Below are 21,845 nucleotides of genomic sequence, written 5' to 3'. Positions count from 1 at the left end.
AGCTAGCTACTGCAGGACATCAACACAAGCAGACCAGAAACCAACACTGAAGTTTTGTCCAAATGCTTGCTGGTATCATTCAATCAAATGCTACAGGGGCAACATGTTATACTTTTTAGGTCCAGATAGCAACAGATAAATGGGCTACACATACTGAGACAGAGGGGTGCTGTTTCCCTCACTCCGATGATTTCTCCAGTGAGATTCAGACACTCAAATTATGAAAACACAGAGACGAAATATAATTTTATTAATATTTTGGTATTGGTCAAATATTTGGGGAAGCCTGGCTTCCCTTGGCATCCATGAACACGCCACTGTGTAGAATAATCAAAATAATCACTTACAGAATAATCAAAACAGTTAATTTATTCACCATTGATACATAAAATCTTGCACGAAATAAGCAGATCTCAAAAAGGTATTTACGTGTTCTAACAATAAACAAGGCCTTCATTTTTCTGAACGAGAACTTGGGACCTCTGCCGTGCTAGCATACATGACCGCCCTCCTGTAACGTCTTACCAGTCGGTGCTACGCGAAAAGCTATCTATTTGCTGGCGCAAGTGTAGACACTTCAGGCTGAGGAGTAAGTTTCACACATCCCCATGTGCTACACTTCATCTGACTACTAAAAGATACCAAAAACGATTTAGTCCAATCAACTTAAGCTAAATATGATGTGGCTGTCCATGGGACTGAGTTCTGTGTGTGTAAGTAGAAAAAACATGTTCACTCACCCTACTTGTAGGGAAATGCAAATGCCATCCTACTCTTTCATGTTGCCTAAACGGTCTATGTCATACAGTACACACTTCTATAGTTTTTAATTGTCCTAGGCTACCTGGCTAAAATGCTTGCTCGCTAGCCTAACTTCCTTTCTTGGGCAATGATACACCAGACCAGTTAGTTAAAATTAGCCAACTACATCTAGCGTCATGTTGAACTTCCATCCTCTCAGGCCAGGGGCACAATGCATGAATTTATGGTTGGATCAGAATCTCCCTTATAATAATTGGCCAGCACAGAGAATTAAGTAAAACCAAAAGTCCAAATCCCTATCTCTATCTATGAAAAGGGACGATTTTAGCTAGCTAGGCACCGGAGGACAACGACACAACAATTCAAGTTTGTTTCTATCACTGACGTTTGGCTTCTGATGTGATTGGTGTCAAGCCAAATCCTAACTTTTCACACGCTTTGTATACTGCCAACAATGTCATACACTTTTTGAGCAGACAGCATCATGATGGGCTACACATACTGAGACAGAAGGGTGCTGTTTCGTTCGCTCTGAGGTTTTCTCCAGTGAGACACATTCAGCCTTGTGAATTTAAGGACATTTATGAAACACAGAGAGACAAAAGAGAAATAATTGTGTATGTTCACAGAGTATTACAGATGCTATCTGCAAGGTGTGAATCAAAACTCATACCCTCACATAATTCTAAAATAACATGTCTGTATGCGTCATCTTTTTCAAAGAAGCCTACACATGGTAACATTTGAGATAAGAAATCAAAAGGCAAAAGTTGAGATGGATTCAAAATCCAGGTCTTTCTATTTGCCTTAGCTTACAGTACAAAGTCCAAGTTGTCAAGGTGATGGGTTATTCCTTTTCAGCAGAAAGATGACATACAGGCTGAGAGTATTGACTCAGTCTGGTGTCTAGAGAACACAGTTCTCTAGAGAGCAGCTGATCACTGCCACGGTCCTACAGCTTCTTCCCTTTGTGTAACCTGTTAAAGCACCACATGCTCCTTCCTCAGGACCTTCCAGTATTCACGGCTATCTGGCTCCAGCTTATGGATATTCTTAAGGGGACCCAGCTGTAACTGGAACAGCCTGGGAGGCAGAAGCTTGGCGTCACTTAATTGTTTATAAAGCTTTTGTAATTATTCATGAATAAAAACACACAATGCTACATGTTTATAACAAAAGCTGATATACATGGACATGAAGTTGAACATTAACAGGATGTAGAGCATGAACAGGATGTAGAGCATTAACAGGATATATTTCTATTGTTCAAGTGAAAGCTATATCTCAAAATATCCCACCAAAACTTAACTGATCTCCAGCTCTCTTTGTCAAGGTAGTACCACATTTGAGCACTTACCACTCTGGGTATTCCTTGTGTGGTTTAAGTGCAGGGTCGTCTCCTTGCTTCAAAATGTTGACTCCGACAGCATGAGAGGTGAGCTTCACAGGGTCCTTACACAGCTCCGGCCCCTTCAGCACATCTTTCACGATGCACTTGCCTTTCTCTTTGGCAGCAGGCAGAGAGAAAACAAGTTGGGATAAAAACCTGTTATGACTCATTCAACACTTCAGCATCGCTATCACTGGTCATACTACAAAACGTGGAAACAATTAGTTAGAGAACATGAACAAGATCGGACTCATGATTTGTGCTCTTCTGCATTTCTGCCCAGTGTTTATGTTAAATACATCTAATTTATTCCAGATTTATAGATATAAAGTCTTTAAAAAAATAAATAAATAAAAAATCAGGTAAAGTAATTAATGCAAAAGATTTAACATTGGCTAAAGATCCAACTGATCCACGCAAGATACCATTTCCATCGCTATTTACACGGCCGTAACACATCTGGACAAGCGGAACACCTACAGTAGGCGAGAACGCTGTTCATTGAATACAGTTCAGCATTCAACACTATTGTTCTCTCCAAGCTCAACACCACCCTCTGCAACTGGATCATGGACACCCTGACAGGCAGACCAAAGTCTGTGAGAATTGGCAACAGCACCTCCTCCACACTGACTCTTAACATAGGGGCCCCCCAGGGGTGTCCTCTTTCCTCTGCTGTAGTCCCTGTTCACCCACGACTGTGTGGCTTTGCACGACACCAACTCCATCATCAAGTTTGCTGATGACACCACGGATGTAGCCCTGATAACCAACAACAATAAGTCAGCCTATAGGGAGGAGGTAAGTGAACTGGCATTGTGGTGTCATGACAAACACCTCTTCCTCAATGTGAGCAAAACAAAAGAGTTGATTGTTGATTTCAGAAAGCAGAGAAGGGAACATGCCCCGATCCACATCTACGGGACTGCAGTAGAGTCACACGTTTTAAGATCCTCTGCGTCCACATCACTGAGGACTTGACATGGACCAACAACACCACCACTCTTGTCAAGAGGGCGCAACAGCGTCTCTACTTCTTAATACGCCTGAAGAAATTTGGCATTCCGCCCCGGGTCCTCTCCAAATACTACCGAGAGCATTCTGGCCGGTTGCATCACGGTCTGTTATGGGAATTGCTCCGTCCACGATTGCAAGGCCGTCTTCACCACCCACTGGAGGGCCAAGTAGATCACTGGGACCGTGCTCCCACCCATCCAGGATATCTACACGAAACGGTGCCTGAGAAAGGCACGCAGCATCATCAGGACCTCACATACCCCAGCCATGAGCTGTTCTCTCCCTTACCGTCGTGCAGACGGTATCGGAGCATAAGGTCTGATAGAAACTGTCTCTGAGCCTGTTGTTATCTACAAGCCATCAGACTGCTGAACACTTGAACTGGACTTGACCACCTGCTCTGATTCTCCGGACCTTAGCACACATGCACACACAACTGCTACTACCAGACTCTTATTATACTGCTCAATTTATACACTTGCCTCCATCTCACCTTCCCCAATACACGTGTAAATATTGGACTATAAAGTGTGCCTTCCTGTATTATAAAATGTATTATTCTATTCTAATTTACTTTATATTCCATTTTCTTATATTTTATTTATTTATTTTTGTTGCATTGTCGAGGAGAAACCTTCAAGTAAGCATTTCGTTGGACGATGTATACCATGCGTATCCTGTACATACAACTTGAAACTTGATATTGTACTGAATGCTGTGGCAAGGCAACATTCAGATGTAATCTAAAATGCAGTGCCTTGAGATAAACTTCACCATTTACAGAGATAATATGGACAGGCAAAGGCATACAGAGGATACAGGAAATTATTCAGTGGGTGTGGGTGAAAGAGCTATTTTGATTGCACATGAAGTCACACAGGAAGTTATGATAGGAACTGTGCATCACTGTGGGCATCCTGACCATAAAGCGGCATATAAACTCCTACTAGCAAGTAGATAGCTACCTCACACTCGAGGTCTTCACAGATCCACCTGTAACTGAAAACCCGAGACCCGTCAGGGACCCGAGTGGGTCCGGAACCAGAATTCTAAATAATGTTAGGGGTCTGGGTCGGATCTGATATGATTGTCATGGGACTCGGGTATGTTTAATTTTGTCCGGAAGGGTCCGTACAGATCCGAATGCAACTGTTGCAGTAGAGAGAGAGAGACATTTATGATGCTTCTCTTGCTTTTCACAAGTGGAGGGTGTAGCTTGTGGTTGGCCAATCATAATTCATCAAAGCGGAAACAGGCATCCAGTCAGAGCCTCGCCCCGTGTGTGGCAAAAGTTAGGAAATATGTAATCAATGGAAGATGGAATTAAAAAGGATGGAATGAGAAGTTAAAGGAGAAGGATAGGCTGCCTGCTGAAGGGGCACCACTCTCCTTCCTCTCACGCTTTATTAGCTCTGGTTAAAAAATTACTTTTCTGCTGCTTCCCTCACTCAGATCAGACCGGCTCTGGATCCAACCAGGTCTATACGGAACGGGTCTAGTTGTCCTCTGGTTAATTTGCAATGGCTCTCTATAAAAATTATATTTATGCATACTGGGTCCAGGTGGGAAAGCCCAACTTTTTTGGCCCGTGAAGACCTCTACTTCACACTTTAAAGGGCTTGCAATTGCATCACAAATCACCTAGAAACCGCACCAGGCACCATGTTGGAAGACCAGTCAGTCTGGTGGAAGTCCTCCAATCGTCCACATGGCTAGGTAGCTAACAGCCATGGAAAAGGGTGAAAGGTTTAGCTAGAAGTTCCAGCTGTCAGAGAATGGAGAGTAGGCTACTCTGGATAAGGGCAGGTACCTTTGTAGGGGGACATTAGGAAAAGATTCTCCAGTTCCAGTCCCTAGCGAGAAAAACTGAGGACAGAGAGACATAGCAACAGAATATTCAGTGCTGTCTAATTTCAGTATAATGCAGCCTTTTTCTTTGTGATGTTTTCTGTCCTCGGATACTGAGTGCTGTGAAACCCTGTCTGCAGATTTAAAGGTCCCAGTGAATGTCCCAAGAGAATAAGGGTACATCCTTGGATACCATGGATTACAGTGCATTCGGAAACTATTCAGACCTCTTGACTTTTTCCACATTACAGCCTTATTCTAAAATGTATTAAAATTGTTCCCCCCCACCATCGAACTACACACAATACCCCATAAAGACAAAGCAAAAACATTTTTTTTAGAAATGTTAGCAAATGGATTACAAATAAAACTGAAATATCACATTTACATAAGTATTCAGACCCTTTACTCAGTACTTTGTTGAACACCTTTGGCAGCTATTACAGCCTCGAGTCTTCTTGGGTATGACGCTACAAGCTTTGCACACCTGTATTTGGGGAGTTTCTCCCAGTCTTCTCTGCAGATCCTCTCAAGCTCTGTCAGGTTGGATGGGAAGCGTCGCTGCACAGCTATTTTCAGGTCTCTCCAGAGATGTTCGATCGGGTTCAAGTCCAGGCTCTGGCTGGGCCACTCAAGGACATTCAGAGACTTGTCCTGAAGCCACTCCTGCGTTGTCTTGGCTGTGTGCTTAGGGTCGTTGTCATGTTGGAAGGTGAACCTTCACCCCAGTCTGAGGTCCTGAACGCTCTGGAGCAGGTTTTCGTCAAGGATCTCTCTCTACCTTGCTCCATTCATCTTTCCCTCAATCCTGACTAGTCTCCCAGTCCCTGCTGCTGAAAAACATCCCCACAGCATGATGCTGCCACCACCATGCTTCACTGCAGGGATGGTGCCAGTTTTCCTCCAGATGTGACGCTTGGCATTCAATCATTGGGTTTTTGTTCACCTCCCTTACCAAGGCCCTTCTCCCCCGATTGCTCAGTTTGGCCTTCTATGTGTGCCTTTCCAAATCATGTCCAATCAATTGAATTTAGCACATGTGGACTCCAATCAAGTTGTAGAAACATCTCAAGGATGATCAATGGAAACAGGATGCACCTGAGCTCAATTTGGAGTCTCATAGCAAAGGGTCTGAATACTTATGTAAATGTGAGATAGATACATACCTACATACATACATACCACACAAAACAATTTTTTTTAAAACTGTTTTCGCATTGTCATTATGGGGTGTAGATTGGAGGAAAAAAATGTAATTTAATCCATTTTAGAATAAGTAACAAAAAATAAGTATCAAAATGTGGAAAAAGTCAAGGGGTCTGAATACTTTCCAAAGGCACTGTATGTGTACTATTGCTGGGTTGGAACAGAAGTCAGCTCACCCAGTAGACCAGGGATCAGTGGAGCGAGGTTTGCCAACCCTGGTATTTAATAACCTTTAACCTTTATTTAACTAGGCAAGTCAGTTAAGAACAAATTCTTATTTACAATGTCAACCTAGGGACCTAGGGACTGCCTTGTTCAAGGGCAGAACAACAGATTTTTACCTTGTCAGCTCGGGGATTCGATCTAGCAACCTTTCGGTTACTGGCCCAACGCTCTAACCACTAGGCTACCTGCCACCTGATTAAATGATGCTTTAGTAGTAATAGCCTACTTGTTACTAAGATGTCTAACCTTTACATATGAGTTAGCTTACTAGTACACTTTGAAATTATATGAAAGTGTTGATTCTTTGAAGTGTTTAAAACTGTTAACTTCAAACTATTATTCAAGATAAACTATTGTTAATGTTGATTGATCACAGTTCACAATCCGTCAGTAAAGAGGGTAAGGGAATCCATCTTGTCTGTGTTGAATTCTCAAATGTACATTACCTATGCTTTTGTTCAGTTGTAAGCTCTCCAATTACATTTATTTGATTGTCACTATTTTCAGGATATCAGCGTGGTGAACCAATTTTGCAGCTGATAATGGCATGCAACACCAATGCAGCCATAGGCCTACAAGCAGTGGTTCCCAACTCCAGTCCTTGAGTACTTCCAACAGCATACAGTTTTGTTGCAGCCCCAGACAAACATACCTGATTCAACACTGAGGGCCTTATGATTAGCTGACAAGTTGAATCAGAGTGCTTGGCCGGGGCTACAATAAAACGGTGTACCATTGGGGGTACTCGAGGACCCGAGTTGGGAAACACTGGCCTACAGTATGATGGCATTAGTCTAATGGACATTAGCTTAACTCACACATTGTTTACATATTGTTGCGCTACAGTACATGTTCTCAATTTTAAAACGATACCAGTAGACAATGTATGAGGCTAATCATTATACTAGATGTTTAACACGCATTGTGCTGACATGAAATAGTTTTGTGCAAATCCAACCCTTGTAATCTAGGTGGTGAAATGTCTGGAAGCAGGAGATGGGATCTTTAGTTTAAAACATCCACCACCACGTTCAATGCCAGATACCTTTCTCCCAGAAGGTCTGAGTGGCACTTGGGAAGTACCACTGTGATAATGAAGATGGTTTGCCTAAGACTACCACAACAATTACATTGTCTATGCTAAATGTGTTTAAATTGTTTTAAATAAATATATATAAGTTAGGCTATAAGAAATACTTTTTATTCAATTAAGCAAGGCAAAGCAGAAATTACAAAACACTTTTAATTTCACCCAAACAACAATATAGCCTATTATTAAAGTACAGTATGTTTACAATATCAGAAATAAGTATTTTATACGTTGTTCCAAAATAAATGTTATATATTTTCATACGGTTTATTTTGTCATGATGACAAAGTGAAGGTGCTCTCTGCTCAAATGGCACAACAGAATCATTCAGATTGACCAAAGCACAGCATGACAACCACCTTGTATAACTGAGGGATGTCTCCTTTCATATCTGGAAAAGGACGAAGTTGTAGAAGAAACTGATGTTGCTGCAGCATTGCTCATCTTCACAGGGGGAATCCAGTCGACATACAGTACATAAACAAATAAAGCACACCTGATGTTAGAATAGCACTTCTTCAGGTCACCTATACCATCAGGGCTCAAAATTGTTTGGTTGTGTTTAATTCATTCAGTTGTGTTAGTGTCATATAAAGATTAAATATATTGTTGGGCTGGAACAACCAGTCAACACAGAAGGTTGTTCTAACCCATTGAGGCATTTTTCCTATGCTGTAATGTCCATACATTTTCCCTCTTATGAATAAAGTTGTCAAATTATCATAGTTTTTTGGGGGGCTATATGGACCTCATATTGTACATTCTTCATGGGTAGAATGTATCCATCCTTTGTAAATGAACGTCATTTGACTATTTGTTGCAGATTAGGTCAGGAGAATTAGGTTAAGGTAAGGAAAAGGGTTAGCTAAAATGATTGTTTTACTTTTGACGTCAATTTGACAAAAGTTGCATCCCTTCTAGCCATGACTACTTTTCATAGGCATAGATTACGTGGTTACATTCAAGCCAAGGAGGTTTCACTGGCTAATGTCTCCAGTTATATAAAGTGTACCAGAAATGTATGAAATGCTTAGAGGTCACATTTGCCCCAGACAAAGGATATTTTTTTTTTTAATCTGATATAGCCTATAGGCCTATACCACTACGATCTCATTAATAGCCTACATTTTCTCATCACATTAGGAATAGTAGGCTAACATTACTCTGCAAATGCGATGATAAATGCATGCAATCCTTTGTTATCAAGGTCCATATGGTGAAAAAAATTGCTTCCCCAAAACTTGAAACTCACTCGACACACGCTTATAGTCAGACTACAAGCTATCTAATTTTGTCCAACTTAGTGTTGTTGTTGTTAACACCTGGTTAGCATAACAGCTAAACTAAATTGATGAAATAACCGTAGCAGACCCTGTACTGCCAGCTGTCTGGGTTCAGATCTTGATGGACAAAAAAGGTTTCTTCACTTTTCTTACAGTTCTCCTTGGTGTCACCAAAGGTGTTTCATGATTGCTGGGAATCTGTAAGCATATATTTTTTGTTGTCTTTTCTGCCTTGTTTGAGTAGCCATATACCGTTCAGAAAATTACATGGTGACGAATGAACTACACTGAAGAAAAATATAAAACGCAACATGCAACAATTTCAAAGATTTTACTGAGTTACAGTTCCTATAAGGAAATCTGTCAATTTAAATAAATTCATTAAGTCCTAATCTATGGATTTCACATGACTGGGAATACAGATATGCGTATGTTGGTCACAGATACCTTTAAAAAAAAGCAGAGGTGTGGATCAGAAAATCAGTATCTGAAGTGACTACCATTTTCCTCATGCAATGCGACATCTCCTTTGCATAGAGTTGATCAGGCTGTTGATTGTGGCCTGTGGAATGTTGTCCCACTCCTATTGAATAGCTGTGCGAAGTTAGTGGATATTTGCGGGACCTGGAACACGCCGTCATACACGCCAATCCAGAGCATCCCAAAAATGCTCAATGGGTGACATGTCTAGTGAGTATGCAGGGCATGGAAGAACTGGGAAGTTTTTAGCATCCAGGAATTGTGTACAGATCCTTGCGACATGGGGGCATGTATTATCATGCTGAAAGGTGATGGCGGAGGATAAATGGCATGACAACGGGCCTCAGGATCTCATGACTGTATTTATGTGCATTCAAATTGCCATCGATAAAGTGCAAATGTGTTCGTTGTCCATAGCCTATGCCTGCCCATACTGTAACCCCGCCACCACGGGGCACTCTGTTCACAACGTTGACGTCAGCAAACTGCTCGCCCACACGACGCCATAGACGCTGTCATTCAATTGGAATGATGACGCCAACAGAGATGGTCGCCTCACTTAGAAAACTATGCGGTCCTTAGAAAACTATGCAGTTATTGGTTTTTTTATGTACTATTTCTTACATTGTTAGCCCAGAAAATCTCAAGTGTTATTACATACAGCCGGGAAGAACTATTGGATATAAAAGCGATGTCAACTTACCATCATTACGACCAGTAATAGGTCTTTCCCGAAGCGGATCCATTGTTCGGAACTCCAACCTGGACATGCGATCTTATCCCAGAGGCCGACCCAAAACAACACGGTCGCCGCAGGAGAGGCAGACTCAGAAGGCGAGCACACCATCCACCGCTTCCAAGCATATTAAATCGCCAATGTCCAATCTCTAGATAACAAGGGGGACGAAATTAGGACACGAGTTGCCTTTCAGAGAGACATCAGAGATTGACAAAGTATCCCGAGTGAGCCATGTTACAGAGTCGGTACAGCCACCCGGTTTCTTCACGCATCGCGCCGACAGAAACAAACATCTTTCTGGTAAGAAGAAGGGCGGGGATGTATTCCTTATGATTAACGACTCATGGTGTAATCACAACAACATACAGGAACTCAAGTCCTTTTGTTCACCTGACCTAGAATTCCTTACAATTAAATGCAGACCGCATTATCTTCCAAGAGAATTCTCTTCGATTATAGTCACAGCCGTGTATATCCCCCCCAAAGCAGATTTTAACAACGCTAACCTAAGATCAATACTCCCTAAATTCTATCAGCATATTCTATCAGCATATCATTGCTACTCGAACTTCCGCGATGCATACAAAGCCCTCCCACGCCCAGCCTTCGGCAAAGCTGACCATGAACCAATTTTGTTGCTCCCAGCCAGACAGAAACTAAAACAGGAAATGCCCGTGCTCAGGTCAATACAACACTGGTCTGACCAATCAGATTCCACGCTTCAAGATTGCTTTGATCACGTAGACTGGAATATGTTCCGGACAGCCTCAGACAACCACATTGATGTATACGCTGACTCGGTGAGCGAGTTTATTAGCAAGTGCATCGGAGATGTCGTACCCGCTGTGACTATTAAAACCTTCCCTAACCAGAAACCGTGGATTAATGGCAGCATTCTCGCAAAACTGAAAGCGCGAACCACCACTTTTAATCATGGCAAGGGAACTGGAAACATGACCAAATACAAACAGTGCAGCTATTCCCTCCGCAAGGCAATCAAACAACCAAAGCGTCAGTATAGAGACAAAGTAGTCGCAATTCAACGGCTCAAACACAAGACGTATGTGGCAGTGTCTACAGTCAATCACGGACTACAAAAAGAAAACCAGCCCCGTCGCGGACATCGACGTCTTCCTCCCAGACCAATTAAACAACTTCTTTGCTCGCTTTGAGGACAATAAAGTGCCACTGACAAGGCCCAAAGCCTGTGGGCTCTCCTTCTCCGTGGCCAACGTGAGTAAAACATTTAAACGTGTTAACCCTCACAAGGCTGCCGGCCCAGACGGCATCCCTAGCCACGTCCTCAGTGCATGTGCAGACCAGCTGGCTGGTGTGTTTACAGACATATTCAAACAAACCCTATCCCAGTCTGTTGTCCTCACATGCTTCAAGATGGCCACCATTGTTCCTGTTCCCAAGAAAGCTAAGGTAACTGAACTAAATGACTATTGCCCCATTGCACTCAGTTCTGTATTCATGAAGTGCTTTGAGAGACTAGTCAAGGATCATATCACCTCCACCCTACCTGATACCCTAGACCCACTCCAATTTGCTTACTGCCCCAATAGGTCCACTGACGATGCAATCGCCATCACACTGTATACTGTCCTATCCCATCTGGACAAGAGGAATACCTATGTAAGAATGCTGTTCATTGACTACAGTTCATTGACAACAACTCATCATTAAGCTCAAGACCCTGGGTCGTGACCCCACCCTGTACAACTGGGTCCTGGACTTTCTGACGGGCCGCCCCCAGGTGGTGAAGGTGGGAAAGAACATCCCACCACGCTGATCCTCAAAGGGTGTGTTCACAAGGGTGTGTTCTCAGCCCTCTCCTGTACTCCCTGTTCACCCATGACTGCGTGGCCATGCACGCTTCCAACTCAATCATCAAGTTTGCAGACACCACAGTGGTAGGCGTGATTACCAACAACGACGAGATGGCCTACAGGGAGGAGGTGAGGGCCCTTAGAATGTGGTGTCAGGAAAATAACCTCTCACTCAACGTCAACAAAAGAGATGATCGTGGACTACAGGAAACAGCAGAGGGAGCACCCCCCCCCATCCACATCGACGGGACAGTAGTGGAGAAGGTGGAAAGTTTTAAGTTCCTCGGCGTACACATCACAGACAAACAGAATAAAGTGCAACAGCGCCTCTTCAACATGAAGAGGTTGAAGAAATTTGGCTTGGCACCTAAAACTCTCACAAACTTTTACAGATGGACAATCGAGAGCATCCTGTCTGGCTGTATCACCGCCTGGTACGGCAATTGCACTGCCCTCAACCGCAAGGCTCTCCAGAGGGTAGTGCGGTCTGCACAACGCATCACCGGGGGCAAACTACCTGCCCTCCAGGACACCTACAGCACCGGATGTCACAGGAAGGCCAAAAAGATCATCAAGGACAACAACCACCTGAGCCACTGCCTGTTCACCCCGCTATCATCTAGAAGGTGAGGTCAGTACAGGTGCATCAAAGCTGGGACCGAGAGACTGAAAAACAGCTTCTATCTCAAGGTCATCAGACTCTTAAACAGCCATCACATCACTATAGAGAAGCTGCTGCCAACATACAGACTCAAATCTCTGGCCACTTTAAAAAATTGACTTAATAAAGATATCACTAGTCACTTTAAATAACGCCACTTTAATAATGTTTACATATCCTACATTACTTATCTCATATGTATACACTGTATTCTATACCATCTATTGCATCTTGCCTATGCCGCACACCATCGCTCATCCATATATTTATTTGTACATATCCTATTAATCCCTTTACATGGTGTGTATAAGGTAGTTGTTGTGAATCTGTTAGATTACTTGTTAGATATTACTGCAGTCGGATTAACATCTGCTAACCATGTGACCAATAAAATGTGATTTGATTAGATTTTTTGCCATCTGCCCGGTAGTTGAAACCGGGATTCATCCATGAAGAGCACACTCCTGCATGCCAGTGGCCATCGAAGGTGAGCATTTGCCCACTTAAAGTCGCTTACGAAGCCAAACTGCAGTCTGGTCAAGACCCTGGTGAGGACGACAAGCACGCAGAGGAGCTTCCCTGAGACGGTTTCTGACAAGTTATGCAGAAATTCTTCGGTGGTGCAAACCCACAGTTTCATCAGCTGTTCCGGTGGCTGGTCTCAGACAAAGGTGAAGAAACCAAATGTGGAGGTCCTGGGTTGGCGTGGTTACACATGGTCTGTGGTTGTAAGGCCGGTTGGACGTACTGCCAAATTCACTAAAACGACATTGGAGGCGGCTTATGGTACAGAAATTAACATTAAATTCTCTGGCAACAGCTCTGGTGGACATCACTGCAGTCATGCCAATTGCACACTGGCACAAAACTGCACATTATAGAGTGGCCTTTTATTGTCCCCAGCACAAGGTGCACTTGTGTAATGATCATGCTGTTTAATCAGCTTCTTGATACGCCACACCTGTAAACAATGTAAACAAATTTCTGCGCAACATTTTAGAGAAATAAGCTTTTTGTGCGAATGGAAAATGTCTGTGATCATTTCAGCTCATGAAACCAACACTGCATTTATATTTTTGTTCCCTGTAGTTTTAGGCACTGTTATCATACATACAGTTTGGGGTAGCCACTCAGCTATTTGTCGTTAGAATGAATGCGGTGGTCTTCCAACATGGCCACCAGGAGGCATCATATGTCAACTGCAAGAATGTAGGCTTACCCTGGTGTGATGTTTTGATAACCATGTAAATCTCTCTTGGACAAGGTGACTTTTATCAATATATTCAGCTCTATTTACTCTCAGATTCAAAAATGCTAATTAGCATCAAAGTAGATATCATGCAAGACTACAAATCCCTGCACGTCATCTCTAGCTGACACCTTTGCTAACAGGTATTGTGTCAATTTAAAACTTGCACAAGACAGTTTAAAGAATTGTAAATTTAAAGAAATGTAGCCAATTTCTTCATTACTAAATTTAGCTAACATTAGATAGTTAATCTCAGAGATTAACTATCTTTGCCTCGATTTGGCAGTCTCATCCAGATCATCATGGCATTTGAAGTTCTTTATGATAGCCATATTACCAGCTAATTAGCATTTAATTTTTAGTGGGTAAATACAGGCAAATATATTGATAAGTCACCTTCTAAAATCCCTATGGGAAAAATGAATGGTGGAAAAATGACTGGAACCATTTCCTTGTTTGACTGCTAGGTTTTATGGGTATTATGACTCATTATGTAGTACTCTATAGCAGGTTTTCCCTAAGTTGGTACAGAAACATGCTGAAAAGCTTCTGTGTTGTTCAATGTACATGTAACTAGGTCAAAAATCTGGCTATTTAACATGGGAAATATGGGGACCCGGTGTCCAAGTAGGCTTTGACAACATGTAAACTATGTTTCGTTTCCAAGGTTTGATAAAAAAATTATAGCTAGCACATTTTTGCCATATTAACATTGCCATGAAATCAGTCAAAACAAGAAACGGTATTATCGAATACATTTACCAAGAAACCCCCACTTCTCCTTATATGGTTCCTTTCGAAACGCCCAGTCCTTTCGACACCCACACTTTTCATGAGAGATAGCATATCAGTAGCTGGGAGCATAGAGACCCTGGGAGATGACGTTGCAGCTGGACCCTATTGAACTATCTTGCCATCCAGAATCACAACAATACATGGGCTTCTGCCCCATTGAAGCGTGCACATCGTTTTCGTGACGTTGTCAGCTAAACTATCTATATTAACTACTCATACTGTAATCATATGAATAACTTTTGCCCACCGTGCCTGCTATTTATCTGTACCTGTGTATTGTTCATTACTCAGTTATATTTTCTAATGGAACTAACGTTAGCTAGATTAGATTATACATTTTATAGAAGCCATTTAACGTTACTCACCAACTTTCTTTGCGTATCCACACGTCGGCTTTTTATACAACAGGTTACTCATACAAAACCACACGGGTGTATTGGTCGCAAGGCATTTCATTGTCATTGGTGAGCAGAATAAACCGTACCCTGCCATCCTTTCATGAAGCGTTGGGGATCAGTTAACACAACAGGCTACCGCGCATGTGTTTGACGTTCATAATCGCCGCTTGTGGTCACGTTACTGCCACCTGCTGGGATGAACGCACCGTGCTCTGCCCTAGGGGGCAACGGAGTACCAGTCATGAAACTCATCTGCATAACAGCGAGAGAGGAAGAACGAAATCTACATCAACAACAAATATGTCGGATCAATACGCTACCGTCCAGAAAGGTTCCCTGAAATTGAAAATAATAGGCATTGTTTCCTCCGGTAAAAAGTATGTATTTCGTGTTATTAGTACTTATAAGTCAATGTGTTCTTAAAATTGTCCACACCGTACTATGTTTAAAATGGAGTAAAGGCGCAAAGTAGCTAGCTCTCTGTCCCGATAAACCAGCTAATACAGATAGAATGAGCCAGATATTTCTCCAGATTTATAAATGTGAAACATCCGGTTGGCGTTTCCACTCACTCGCCAAATATGGTGATGAGATGAAGCCCAGTGGCCGAAAGTGGGAGTGAGATGAATTTTGGCCGACATTACTGCACATTTTCTCATCGTTGAAACATTCTATCTCCGTAGAGTTTTCTGTTTCCAAAACTAGAATATGTCACAGAGTGGACTGCGTTTTGTAGACTTTACAATTTTCCAAAGTTAAAAATGTTTTGTTTTGTTTAGGAGTGCACGGGCGAATTGCGTTATTGCACATGCGCACTTCACATAGTAAGGGATCCCTAACGTAAATATGCAAATAAATGCTAGAACGCGCCAATAGGATTTCACTGGCTAGTGCTTGGCTCTGACTACTTTCTTGCTTGTTCTGCCCACTATGATTCATTCACTTCCATTGGAAACGACAGGCTCTGGTCTATTTTGGGTTAGTTATAAAAAAAATATTTGCCAGCTAACCAGCTAGCTAACCATCAAACATGGTAACAACAGCTAAAATAATATTTTGTTCACTGTAAATAGTTACATAGTGTTAGCCTTCTCAAATGTATGTAGCTTTTAAGTGCACCGACCATCAGTCCATCAGCACCGTTCTGCCTCAAGCTCTCTCCTGGCCCCTTACACTAAGTCTGAATTTGGCCTGCTAGGTGACCTAAACTGGGACATGCTTAAACCACCTGACCAAATCCTAAAGCAATGGGACTCCCTAAATCTTTGCCAGATTATTACCAATCCCACAAGGTATGACTCCAAACACCCAGAAAAGGCTACTCTCCTTGATGTTATCCTCACAAATTATCCTGATAGGTATCAGTCTGGTGTTTTCTGTAATGACCTTAGTGATCACTGTTATACAGCCTGTGTTTGGAATGGCTGCTCAGTGAAACGATCTGTCCTGATTTGTCATGGGTTGCTGCCCCTATCACCGCCAAGCCTATCTCCGACCTTTTTAATCTGTCTCTCCTTTCTGGGGAGGTTCCCATTGCTTGGAAGGCAGCCATGGTTCGTCCTTTATTTACATTTACATTTACGTCATTTAGCAGACGCTCTTATCCAGAGCGACTTACAAATTGGTGCATTCACCTTATGATATCCAGTGGAACAACCACTTTACAATAGTACATCTATATCTTTCTTTTGGGGGGGGGTTTGAAGGATTACTTTATCCTATCCCAGGTATTCCTTAAAGAGGTGGGGTTTCAGGTGTCTCCGGAAGGTGGTGATTGACTCCGCTGTCCTGGCGTCGTGAGGGAGCTTGTTCCACCATTGGGGTGCCAGAGCAGCGAACAGTTTTGACTGGGCTGAGCGGGAACTGTGCTTCCGCAGAAGTAGGGGGGGCAGCAGGCCAGAGGTGGATGAACGCAGTGCCCTTGTTTGGGTGTAGGGACTGATCAGAGCCTGAAGGTACGGAGGTGCTATTCCCCTCACAGCTCCGTAGGCAAGCACCATGGTCTTGTAGCAGATGCGAGCTTCAACTGGAAGCCAGTGGAGTGTGCGGAGGAGCGGGGTGATGTGAGAGAACTTGGGAAGGTTGAACACCAGACGGGCTGCGGCGTTCTGGATGAGTTGTAGGGGTTTAATGGCACAGGCAGGGAGCCCAGCCAACAGCGAGTTGCAGTAATCCAGACGGGAGATGACAAGTGCCTGGATTAGGACCTGCGCCGCTTCCTGTGTAAGGCAGGGTCGTACTCTGCGAATGTTGTAGATCATGAACCTACAGGATCGGGTCACCGCCTTGATGTTAGCGGAGCACGACAGGGTTTGTCCAGGGTCACGCCAAGGCTCTTAGCACTCTGGGAGGAGGACACAATGGAATTGTCAACCGTGATGGCGAGATCATGGAACGGGCAGTCCTTCCCCGGGAGGAAGAGCAGCTCCGTCTTGCCGAGGTTCAGCTTGAGGTGGTGATCCGTCATCCACACTGATATGTCTGCCAGACATGCAGAGATACAATTTGCCACCTGCTTATCAGAAGGGGGAAAGGAGATGATTAATTGTGTGTCGTCTGCGTAGGAATGATAGGAGAGACCATGTGAGGATATGACAGAGCCAAGTGACTTGGTGTATAGCGAGAATAGGAGAGGGCCTAGAACTGAGCCCTGGGGGACACCAGTGGTGAGAGCACGTGGTGCGGAGACAGATTCTCGCCACGCCACCTGGTAGGAGCGACCTGTCAGGTAGGACGCAATCCAAGAGTGAGCCGTGCCGGAGATGCTCAACTCGTAGAGGGTGGAGAGGAGGATCTGATGGTTCACAGTATCAAAGGCAGCAGATAGGTCTAGAAGGATGAGAGCAGAGGAGAGAGAGTTAGCTTTAGCAGTGCGGAGAGCCTCCGTGACACAGAGAAGAGCCTCCGTGACACAGAGAAGAGCAGTCTCAGTTGAATGACCAGTCTTGAAACCTGACTGATTTGGATCAAGAAGGTCATTCTGAGAGAGATAGCAAGAGAGCTGGCCAAGGATAGCACGCTCAAGAGTTTTGGAGAGAAAAGAAAGAAGGGATACTGGTCTGTATTTGTTGACATCGGAGGGATCGAGTGTAGGTTTTTTGAGAAGGGGTGCAACTCTCGCTCTCTTGAAGACGGAAGGGACGTAGCCAGCGGTCAAGGATGAGTTGATGGGTGAGGTAAGGGAGAAGGTCTCCGGAAATGGTCTGGAGAAGAGAGGAGGGGATAGGGTCAAGCGGGCAGGTTGTTGGGCGGCCGGCCATCACAAGTCGCAAGATTTCATCTGGAGAGAGAGGGGAGAAAGAGGTCAAAGCATAGGGTAGGGCAATGTGAGCAGGACCAGCGGTGTCGTTTGACTTAACAAATGACGATCGGATGTCGTCAACCTTCTTTTCAAAATGGTTGACGAAGTCATCCGCAGGGGGGGGGGGGATTCAGGAGGGAGGAGAAGGTGGCAAAGAGCTTCCTAGGGTTAGAGGCAGATGCTTGGAATTTAGAGTGGTAGAAAGTGGCTTTACCAGCAGAGACAGAGGAAGAAAATGTAGAGAGGAGGGAGTGAAAAGATGCCGGGTCCGCAGGGAGGCTAGTTTTCCTCCATTTCCGCTCGGCTGCCCGGAGCCCTGTTCTGTGAGCTCACAATGAGTCGTCAAGCCACGGAGCAGGAGGGGAGGACCGAGCCGGCCGGGAGGATAGGGGACATAGAGAGTCAAAGGATGCAGAAAAGGAGGAGAGGAGGGGTTGAGGAGGCAGAATCAGGAGATTGGTTGGAGAAGGATTGAGCAGAGGGAAGAGATGATAGGATGGAAGAGGAGAGAGTAGCGGGAGAGAGAGAGCGAAGGTTGCGACGGCGCAATACCATCTGAGTAGGGGCAGAGTGAGTAGTGTTGGAGGAGAGCGAGAGGGAAAAGGATACAAGGTAGTGGTCGGAGACTTGGAGGGGAGTTGCAGTGAGATTAGTAGAAGAACAGCATCTAGTAAAGATGAGGTCAAGCGTATTGCCTGCCTTGTGAGTAGGGTGGGACGGTGAGAGGGTGAGGTTAAAAGAGGAGAGGAGTGGAAAGAAGGAGGCAGAGAGAAATGAATTTAAAGGGGGAGATCAAGCTGATCCTAACTGTTATAGGCCTGTTTCAATTTTGCCGTGTTTATCAAAAGTGTTGGAAAAACTTGTCAATAATCAACTGACTGGCTTCCTTGATGTCTATAGTATTCCCTCTGGTATGCAATCTGGTTTCTTCTCAGGTTTTGTATGTGTCACTGCAAACTTAAAGGTCCTAAATTATGTCACCATTGCCCTTGATTCTAAGCAATGTTGTGCTGCTATTTGTATTGACTTGGCCAAAGCTTTTGATACGGTAGACCATTCCATTCTTGTTGGGTCGGCTAAGGAGTATTGGTGTCTCTGAGGGGTCTCTGGGCTGGTTTGCTAACTACCTCTTTCAAAGAGTGCAGTGTTTTTCCTAGTCAGAAAAGTTGCTGTCTCAGCCACTGCCTGTCACCAAGGGAGTACCCCAAGGCTCAATCCTAGGCCCCACGCTCTTCTCAATTTACATCAACAACATAGCTCAGGCAGTAGGAATCTCTCTCGACTATTTATATGCAGATGATACAGTCTTATACTCAGCTGTCCCCTCCCTGGATTTTGTGTTAAATGTTCTACAACAAAGCTTACTTAGTGTCCAACAAGCTTTCTCTACCCTTAACCTTGTTCTGAACACTTCTAAAACAAAGGTCATGTGGTTTGGTAAGAAGAATGCCCCTCTCCCCACAGGTGTGATTACTACCTCTGAGGGTTTAGAGCTTGAGGTAGTCACCACATACAAGTACTTGGGAGTATGGCTTGATGGTACACTGTCCTTCTCTCAACACATATCAAAGCTGCAGGCTAAAATTAAATCTAGACTTGGTTTCCTCTATCGTAATTGCTCCTCTTTCACCCAACCTGCCAAACTAACCCTGATTCAGATGACCATCCTACACATGCTAGATTACGGAGACATAATTTATAGGTTGGCAGGTAAGGGTGCTCTTGAGGGGCTAGATTTTCTTTACCATTCTGCCATCGGATTTGCCACCAATGCTCCTTATAGGACACATCACTGCACTCTATACTCTAAACTGGTCATCTCTGTATACCCGTCGCAAGACCCACTGGTTGATGCTTATTTATAAAACCCTCTTAGGCCTCACTCCCCCCTATCTGAGATATCTACTGCAGCCCTCATCCTCGACATACAACACCCGTTCTGCCAGTCACATTCTGTTAAATGTCCCCAAAGCACACACATCCCTGGGTCGCTCCTCTTTTCAGTTTGCTGCAGCTAGCGACTGGAACGAGCTGCAACAAACACTCAAACTGGACAGTTTTATCTCAATCTCTTCATTTAAAGACTCAATCGTGGACACTTACTGACAGTTGTGGCTGCTTTGCTTGATGTATTGTTGTCTCTACCTTCTTGCCCTTTGTGCTGTTGTCTGTGCCCAATAATGTTTGTACCATGTTTTGTGCTGCTACCATGTTGTGTTGCTACCATGCTGTGTTCTCATGTGTTGCTGCCTTGCTATGTTGTTGTCTTAGGTCTCTCTTTATGTAGTGTTGTGTTTTCTCTCTTGTCGTGATGTGTGTTTTGTCCTATATTTATATATTTTTAATCCCAACCCCAGTCCCCATAGGAGGACTTTTGGTAGGCTGTCATTGTAAATAAGAATTTGTTTTTAACTGACTTGCCTAGTTAAATAAAATAAACAAATAAATAAAAGTAAACAAACATATAAACCTAATCTAATATTTTCCCTCAAAGCTCTAGCTGGTGTAGGCTAGCTATGTAGCAGGCTAACTAACGCCTCACTAACAACCCTTCATCTGTTGGCATTATTTTACTCTTTTAGAAAGAAGAAGAAGAAGAACAAGGAGAAGAAGCATCGTTTGGAGCAGCAAATTAATACAAATAAAAACGAAGAGGAGGAAACCAAGAGTGGATACATTGACAAAAGAACACCAGCTCAAATGGCTTTTGACAAGATGCAAGAGAAGAGGGTAATAATCATTGTCCTAAATGTATTGTCCTACTGATGTTCTAGCACTGAAATAGAGACAATGTTAGTCATGGGATAAAAATGCCTACTTCCTGTTTAAAATACCAATATTCACACCCTACTTTTTCCATTTCTTTCAGCAAATGGAGAGAATTTTGAACAAAGCAGAAAAAACGCACAAGCGGAGAGTTGAGGTAAGACCTTTATTATTTGAAAACATCTGCATGAATTTACTGTAATTCAGAAAATACACTTGGGGAGATTTGAGTTCTACAAACCTCTGGCATTTACAATAAACAAAGGTATTTTTGTTGTATTGCAGGATTTCAACCGTCACCTGGACACCCTGACAGAACATTATGATATTCCTAAAGTCAGCTGGACCAAATGAAGAGGAATCCTGGACCATTTTCATTTTAGAATAAATTATAATTTTTTGCCCATTGTTACCCATGCTGTGTCATTTCTGTTGTACATTAATGTCATTTTATAATGTGGTAATTTGTGTGACTATATTTTTGTTCCATACATAGAATTATACTAGATTAGACATGCTGTGATATGTATTTAATTAAACTGAGTTACTTTAACTTGTCTGGAATTTCACTAATTTATTCACCTTACATTTTTTACATTAGTATTGGTTCATTGCTGTCAAGATTGAAACTGGAAACGACAGGTGGCATTTTCCAGGCCCAATTGCAGAGCCTTCTATTGTAAAGTAGAGAGAGGGCTGAGCTGTGGTCTCTTATAACACCACATGCGTACAGTGTAGTCACTCAATATATTAATTACAATTAGCATAACTGGTAATCTAAAAAAATATGTAGCAAATTATGT

At 43.3% G+C, this 21,845-nt stretch overlaps 2 protein-coding genes across 2 annotated transcripts; one reads left to right on the top strand and one right to left on the bottom strand.

Moving 5' to 3' along the window:
* Window positions 1-233: 233 nt before the first annotated feature.
* Window positions 234-15,208, bottom strand: LOC106613691 (39S ribosomal protein L54, mitochondrial). Its single transcript, XM_014216220.2, is given in 4 exon segments — window positions 234-1,754; window positions 1,756-1,845; window positions 2,120-2,267; window positions 14,943-15,208. Coding segments are annotated over 4 exon segments (405 nt in total). The 5' UTR covers window positions 15,070-15,208; the 3' UTR covers window positions 234-1,714.
* LOC106613690 (protein FAM32A-like) lies at window positions 15,173-21,595 on the top strand. The gene is made up of 4 exons (XM_014216218.2): window positions 15,173-15,352; window positions 20,859-21,006; window positions 21,146-21,199; window positions 21,328-21,595. The coding sequence occupies exons 1-4, from the start codon at window positions 15,276-15,278 to the stop codon at window positions 21,394-21,396; spliced, it is 348 nt and encodes a 115-aa protein (XP_014071693.2). The 5' UTR covers window positions 15,173-15,275; the 3' UTR covers window positions 21,397-21,595.
* Window positions 21,596-21,845: the final 250 nt, after the last annotated feature.

Source organism: Salmo salar, chromosome ssa10 (assembly GCF_905237065.1).
Source record: "Salmo salar chromosome ssa10, Ssal_v3.1, whole genome shotgun sequence".
NCBI lineage: Eukaryota > Metazoa > Chordata > Actinopteri > Salmoniformes > Salmonidae > Salmo > Salmo salar.
Note: the sequence above shows the minus strand (reverse complement) of the source record. Positions and strands in the feature narration are given on the sequence as shown.